The 8,349-nt window shown below is 32.0% G+C and overlaps 1 protein-coding gene across 1 annotated transcript; it reads left to right on the top strand.

Annotated features, from left to right (window-relative positions):
* Positions 1-211: 211 nt before the first annotated feature.
* LOC117319817 lies at positions 212-7,985 on the top strand (the record flags this gene model as incomplete). The annotated part of the gene is made up of 5 exons (XM_033874550.1): positions 212-295; positions 2,293-2,364; positions 3,173-3,305; positions 6,675-6,766; positions 7,914-7,985. Coding segments are annotated over exons 1-5 (453 nt in total), but the record flags the coding sequence as incomplete, so codon positions are not given.
* Positions 7,986-8,349: the final 364 nt, after the last annotated feature.

Below are 8,349 nucleotides of genomic sequence, written 5' to 3'. Positions count from 1 at the left end.
AGCGGAAACTCGACATCAACAGTTTAAAGACAATTTACGCCATTATGACTTTGACAAATATGTATCTTTCCTTCCATCAATGAACGGATTAGTTGTAACGTTGTAATGCAATACTTCTTGAATAAGCTTAATAATGTTCACAGTGATTTGTACACGTCCGAAATAGTTTATTTATTGTCTTTTATAAACCAGAAAGAAATATTTTGTAGTCATGGCGAAAATAAACTGCACTTCATGTAATGATGCTGCAAGTGTCGAGGATTGTGTCGGCCAAGTGACCTGTATGGACGACGAGGTAAAATATACCACTTGTTTATTTCTGTCACTATGAAACATATTCCTTTGTATATATCGCTCAATAGCATCATAATGTAACACAGGATTAACGACTTGTTAATAATCGGTGAGAATGTTATCAGAGATACACTTCAAGTAACATTTTATTATTCAGCGGGTTTATTTTGGGTTAAAATATCGTCATCGAATCAGCTAGGTTATAAAAAGACGGTGCTCGCGGGTTATTGGGCCGTTAATGAACGTTTCATAGTGCCACCACTCTGCATAATACCCACCTGGTAGCATTACATTGACAGCGACGAGCCGGTCCTTTGCTAAAACTAAAGGCGAAGATCGGGTAGAGACCCATACTATCGATTTTATACAGTACTTAAGCTTGTCTAAACCCACTACTAACTTGGCATATTGGCGCTCAAAATCGGGCCGTATTTGAACTAATAAGATTACCAAGTGACACTTTATGAAAGGAACTTACTAGCAAGAAAACGTATCCCAAATGTTGCGTATCTCCAAAGCTGCAGTGATCAGAGCCCCAAAAAGGTTCTATGTTGTATGCTACCATCCCGGTTCTCATGTAGAGAATGTGACATCACCTCGATTTGACCTGGAATTAAAAGACGCCTCACCCCCAGAACACCTAGTCTAATTCCCTCTTGTCTTCAGATATATATATATACATATAGTAATAATAATAAAAAACACAAACCAGAAATTCACACTAGCGCTTTCATATATATATATATATTATATATATATATATAGCTTAGAAACACAAATGACGAAGGAAGACAACTTTTTGACTCGTGCCCTGACCGGGCCTCGAACTCACGATCTACGGCACCCAATCGCCTAGCCAGAAATACCCGCAGCCTATACCGCTGCGCCACATCGGCGTTCTTAAAAAAGAACGTTTCAATGGCGCAGTGATGGTCGGCCCGATACCCTGACATGATCATTGTGGAAGTCGTCTATAAGATGATATAGAATACCTGGATCGCAATGTATTTACATACATGGATACGAATTGTACATATATTATATATATATATATATATATGGGGCAAAGAAGTAATTCAAACAGTGTAAACAATAAGGTTTGTTAAATTTTCGAGGCAATCCACCCCTTTATCAAAACACAAAAAATCACAAATACAATCACATAATATATATATATAAGAAGTACTGGAAATACAATATAATACAATAAGAATAATGTTTTAGTAACTGGAGAACATGATGCAGTCACGCTAGTATCCGCCTTCGGCCCACGTTTGCCGAAGGGTTCATTGTGGTTTCTCCAGTTACTAAAACATTATTCTTATTGTATTATATTGTATTTCCAGTACTTCTTATATATATATATTATGTGATTGTATTTGTGATTTTTTGTGTTTTGATAAAGGGGCGGATTGCCTCGAAAATTTAACAAACCTTATTGTTTACACTGTTTGAATTACTTCTTTGCCCCATATAATCATTACAAGTAGTTCGTATCCTCCATACATTTATGTGAGGATCCAGTGTTATCTGGATTATACTATTCATATTACTTCTTTGACCCTTATATATATATATATATATTGTTCATATTTTGATATTGTTTTCCCGGAGATGTTTCTACATATATGTTAATACATTGTAGTAGTAACAGAGACCTTTATAACTATATATGTATTTAGTAGTAACAGCACTGTGGGATATATAAATGTATATCAATTTCTTTTTTAAACATCTCTTCCCAAAAAATCCTGATTTGTTGATCAGAGGAATTTGTACATCCGTTTCTTAATATTTCATTGTTTAATCTCATTTATAATTTGATGACTTTCCCTTTTGAGTTTCACACTTTTCCCCTTTAGCATCAATGGCCTAGAAGGACCCAGTGTCTGTCGATTTATTATATATATATTTATTTGTTAATTCATAGCTTAGATTGTTAACTAGATATATATGAGTCTGTTGTGTAATGCTAAATAAATCATATCTTAACTTCAGGATTGCTTCTTGGAACAAATCACGACGGACAGTCTGGCATTAAGGTTCAACGCAGGATGTCGTTCAAAAGCAGTGAGTTTTTTTTTGTTTTTTTTTTGTTTTTTGTTTTTCGTTAATCAGTAAATAAAGATAAAATCATCTCGCCATAACGGTACTGTTTTTAATATTTGAAGACCACTTGAGCCTGTCAAGCTACCTTGACGGCTCATATTGAATGCACATTTTGAAACTCACACTAAGCATAGGTCAATTTCGCTTTTCTCTCGACTTCAACAATCCACCCCAATCGGCATTCCTTATTGCCTTGAAAAATAGTTAGCTGTTTATTTTCCGAACCAGAGCGAACAATTACATGGATCTGCCAGACATAAAACTAAGCCATCAATCACTAACTTACTAAAGTATACCTAGTACGTACATGTCCCAACACAATATGGAGTAGACAAAAACTTCACATTCCATTTATAGTGTAATTACACCTACGTAAAATAATACATGCATTTTGTTTTAATGTGGTAGGAATATTCGTCGTTAATAAAATGTAGATATTCTTATGCAAAATAAACAAAGGTAAGTGGAGATAGATCTTATTGTATTTATGTGAATTAAACAGGTGTCCTTTACCTTATGGTATGTTATCGTCAACTGAAAGGAAAGTTTGAGGATGCCTTAGATAAACATTTCCTTATTCTATAGTTCTTCATTATTTGTTTTCTCGTTTTTTTATGGATAACCAATAGAAAAACAGTAATTTGATGGTTCATTCCGCCCTTATAACAGCTGGCCAGAGATCAGCTTTAGAAAACATTGTGTTAACAGTTTTTCATATCTTCGGTAACTATGTATAAAATATGTTCCATAACTATATCTGTTATATTAGGTATGTAGTGTTATGGCCACTTTAGCTGGCACAACAGGGAAACGATCCATTGTAAACTGTGCACAATGCTGCCATGACACCACAACCCAAGGTCAGCCGTGCAATAGATTCCTCTGTGGCCAAAGACCAAGCAGTATGTATATAAAAACTATTCATTATGAGTTCATACAAAGTACGATGTCACTCATTAGAATGATATAACAGTAGAAAAGCATAACACACAAGCTAATGAATTGTCAGAAAATGAAGCGAATACACTTTTTGTAACAGCTATTGGAAAAACATAAACCAAATTATCATGTTTATAGTAAAAAAAAAAAAGATTATCGACAGAAGTATACATGCATATATCAAAACAACCAATGTATTGATAAAATTTACGACTAATGAATAATACTATACAAATTATGTGTTGAAACATTCATAGATATTGTCATGAATCTATCACTTTCACAAACTTACAATCCCAACTATTTAATGTCATGATAATCAATTCGGCATCAGTTTTGTAGTGTAATGATAATCAGTTACAACGTCAGTTTGTAGTGTAATGATAATTAGTTACAGTGTCAGTTTGTAGTGTAATGATAATCAGTTACAACGTCAGTTTGTAGTGTAATGATAATTAGTTACAGTGTCAGTTTTATAGTGTAATGATAATCAGTTACAGTGTCAGTTTTATAGTGTAATGATAATCAGTTAGTGTCAGTTTTATAGTGTAATGATAATTAGTTACAACGTCAGTTTTATAGTGTAATGATAATCAGTTACAGTGTCAGTTTGTAGTGTAATGATAATTAGTTACAGTGTCAGTTTATAGTATACTGATAATCAGTTACAACGTCAGTTTAGAGTGTAATGATAATCAGTTACAGTGTCAGTTTTGTAGTGTAATGATAATTAGTTACTGTGTCAGTTTATAGTGTAATGATAATTAGTTACAGTGTCAGTTTGTAGTGTCATGATAATCAGTTACAGTGTCAGTTTGATAGTGTAATGATAATTAGTTACTGTGTCAGTTTATAGTGTAATGATAATTAGTTACAGTGTCAGTTTATAGTGTCATGATAATCAGTTACAGTGTCAGTTTGATAGTGTAATGATAATTAGTTACTGTGTCAGTTTATAGTGTAATGATAATTAGTTACAATGTCAGTTTATAGTGTAATGATAATTAGTTACAATGTCAGTTTATGGTGTAATGATAATTAGTTACAATGTCAGTTTATAGTGTAATGATAATTAGTTACAGTGTCAGTTTATAGTGTAATGAAAATCAGTTACAGTGTCAGTTTATAGTGTAATGAAAATCAGTTACAGTGTCAGTTTATAGTGTAATGATAATTAGTTACAGTGTCAGTTTGTAGTGTAATGATAATTAGTTACAGTGTCAGTTTGTAGTGTAATGATAATCAGTTACAGTGTCAGTTTTATAGTGTAATGATAATTAATTACAACGTCAGTTTTATAGTGTAATGATAATTAGTTACAGTGTCAGTTTGTAGTGTAATGATAATTAGTTATAGTGTCAGTTTATAGTGTAATGATAATTAGTTAAAATGCCAGTTTTGTAGTGTAATGATAATTAGTTACAGTGTCAGTTTGTAGTGTAATGATAATCAGTTACAGCGTCAGTTTTATAGTGTGATTATAATTAGTTACAGTGTCAGTTTATAGTGTAATGATAATCAGTTACAGGGTCAGTTTTATAGTGTAATGATAATTAGTTACAGTGTCAGTTTGTAGCATGCTGATAATTAGTTACAGTGTCAGTTTTATAGTGTAATGATAATTAGTTACAGTGTCAGTTTATAGTGTAATGATAATTAGTTACAGTGTCAGTTTGTAGTGTAATGATAATTAGTTACAGTGTCAGTTTATAGTGTAATGATAATTAGTTACAGTGTTAGTTTTATAGTGTAATGATAATCAGTTACAGTGTCAGTTTTATAGTGTAATGATAATTAGTTACAGTGTCAGTTTGTAGCATACTGATAATTAGTTACAGTGTCAGTTTTATAGTGTAATGATAATTAGTTACAGTGTCAGTTTATAGTGTAATGATAATTAGTTACAGTGTCAGTTTATAGTGTAATGATAATTAGTTATAGTGTCAGTTTATAGTGTAATGATAATTAGTTACAGTGTCAGTTTATAGTGTAATGATAATTAGTTAAAATGTCAGTTTTGTAGTGTAATGATAATTAGTTACAGTGTCAGTTTGTAGTGTAATGATAATCAGTTACAGTGTCAGTTTTATAGTGTGATTATAATTAGTTACAGCGTCAGTTTATAGTATAATGATAATCAGTTACAGTGTCAGTTTTATAGTGTAATGATAATCAGTTACAGTGTCAGTTTATAGTGTAATGATAATTAGTTACAGTGTCAGTTTATAGTGTAATGATAATTAGTTACAGTGTCAGTTTGTAGTGTAATGATAATCAGTTACAGTGTCAGTTTATAGTGTAATGATAATTAGTTACAGTGTCAGTTTGTAGTATACTGATAATTAGTTACAGTGTCAGTTTTATAGTGTAATGATAATTAGTTACAGTGTCAGTTTATAGTGTAATGATAATTAGTTACAATGTCAGTTTATAGTGTAATGATAATTAGTTACAACGTCAGTTTAAAGTGTAATGATAATTAGTTACAATGTCAGTTTATAGTGTAATGAAAATTAGTTACAGTGTCCGTTTATAGTGTAATGATAATTAGTTACAGTGTCAGTTTATAGTGTAATGATAATTAGTTACAGTGTCAGTTTATAGTGTAATGATAATTAGTTACAGTGTCAGTTTGTAGTGTAATGATAATTAGTTACAGTGTCAGTTTTATAGTGTAATGATAATTAGTTACAGTGTCAGTTTATAGTGTAATGATAATTAGTTACAGTGTCAGTTTGTAGTGTAATGATAATTAGTTACTGTGTCAGTTTGTAGTGTAATGATAATTAGTTACAGTGTCAGTTTGTAGTGTAATGATAATTAGCTACAGTGTCAGTTTATAGTGTAATGATAATCAGTTAGTGTCAGTTTTGTAGTGTAATGATAATTAGTGACAGTGTCAGTTTATAGTGTAATGATAATTAGTTACAGTGTCAGTTTATAGTGTAATGATAATTAGTTACAACGTCAGTTTATAGTGTAATGATAATCAGTTACAGTGTCAGTTTGTAGTGTAATGATAATTAGTTACAGTGTCAGTTTATAGTGTAATGATAATTAGTTAGTGTCAGTTTATAGTGTAATGATAATTAGTTACAGTGTCAGTTTATAGTGTAATGATAATTAGTTACAGTGTCAGTTTATAGTGTAATGATAATCAGTTACAGTGTCAGTTTGTAGTGTAATGATAATTAGTTACAGTGTCAGTTTGTAGTGTAATGATAATTAGTTACAGTGTCAGTTTATAGTGTAATGATAATTAGTTACAGTGTCCGTTTATAGTGTAATGATAATTAGTTACAGTGTCAGTTTTATAGTGTAATGATAATCAGTTACAGTGTCTGCGATGCAGTGTCAGCAATGTCCCCACCCCGTCGCCTCTGCCTCCGACTGCCCTCACATGGTTACCTGTAAACCTACAGAGGTAAGAATAATTAAATCCCTCGTTTGTTAGGGCACAAAACACTAAAACATTAACTGAACGGTTCCTGATGACATTGAAGATAAATTAATGTTACAAATTTAAAAGATACAAACGTAAGCATTAAAGGGGCATTCCTTTGTGCGGACATCAGAAACATGCACAATTTCTGTTAATGAAATATATGTCCGAACGATGACTATATGAGTGTTTGTGTCTACATCTAATGCAATGAATGCCGAAATGTACAGGAAATAGAGGTTATTGAATGGTTTCCCGAAAAATATATATTTCACGAGTATGAATGCGAAGCCCAAGTGAAAAATAACCAACTATTTGGTCATACGAATTAAATATATGTTAAATCAAACGGGAAACCATCAATTTTCTTTTGATTGCATTTTATTTACATGAAAAAAATTAATAAAAATATCGAAAAATCAGTAGTGTCGAAAACTGCGCGAATCAGTAACATAATTTATAACGTCATCTCTTTGAAATGTTACTCCATTTAACTTGACTGCGCCATTTTGACTGGTCAACGCAATTTAAGCGTTTTCTGCTGTTACCGGAGAATCTGCGCATAAATAGCTAACGTCAAGTGAGCATTTGTACAAAAACTAGTCTGAATATTTTAGAAATATTCGCTTCGACCGGAAAAATAGGCAAGTTTCAATGAGGTGAATACAAAGTCGTTTGATTGGTCAAAAACCGAAAACTTATATTTTCCCCGCAAAACTTATATTTTCACTGCTAATCGTTGCAGTGAAAATATAAGTTGGAAATATTTTGATAAATTTGTATATTTTACTGGCTAAAAATGCAAAAAAAAGCGTATCATATAAAAATACCATAATATGCAATTGCAGTTATTAGTGATACTTCGGGTCGAATTAAGAATTTTCAGGAATTCAAAATCAAAGAACTTTGGTTTATCTGAAGAGTAAACCTGCCGTATTAATGTAAAGGTTATTTATAACTTGTACTACTTGAAAAGGAAAATATTTTCCAATAAATCTAATTTTGACGACCTAAACTTTATTCAAATGGAGGAATGCCCCTTTAATCTGACGAAGGCCTAGGAATTCGATAATGACAATTATTGTTTGTGATATGTTTCTCCATGTTGTCGTTAATACCGCCTTTGTAGCTCTGTTACAGTGACATATATATGTATGGTGGTAGTATACTCCGCTATATGCGTGGATGCAGAGAAAAATCCGTAAGTTACCTGTAATTTTGTGGTCATAAAAGAAGATTTTAAGATGGAGCTAAATCATGATTTTAAAGAAATTACTTTCTATGGTATTTAAACACTTAAACGGGCCATAAAAAATCAATATTAAAAGCGATGTATTTGTCGACTAAATATTGTCTAGATTTTTATACGAATTTATCGTATAATACAACAGCTCTGTCGGAACGGTACCGCAGTCCACAACACAGGCCGGAACCTGGCTAGACGATCAGACCTAAATTTATGTTCCGAATGCTGTGATGGCGACCAATGTAATTTGACAGGATGTTACCAGCTACAGCGAAAGTAGCCAGATATTAATAAAGTTCATCGTATCATACCGTGAATT

The sequence above is a fragment of the Pecten maximus genome, unplaced genomic scaffold (genome assembly GCF_902652985.1).
Source record: "Pecten maximus unplaced genomic scaffold, xPecMax1.1, whole genome shotgun sequence".
In the NCBI taxonomy this organism is placed as follows: Eukaryota; Metazoa; Mollusca; class Bivalvia; order Pectinida; family Pectinidae; genus Pecten; species Pecten maximus.
This window is presented reverse-complemented; position numbering and strand designations above follow the sequence as displayed.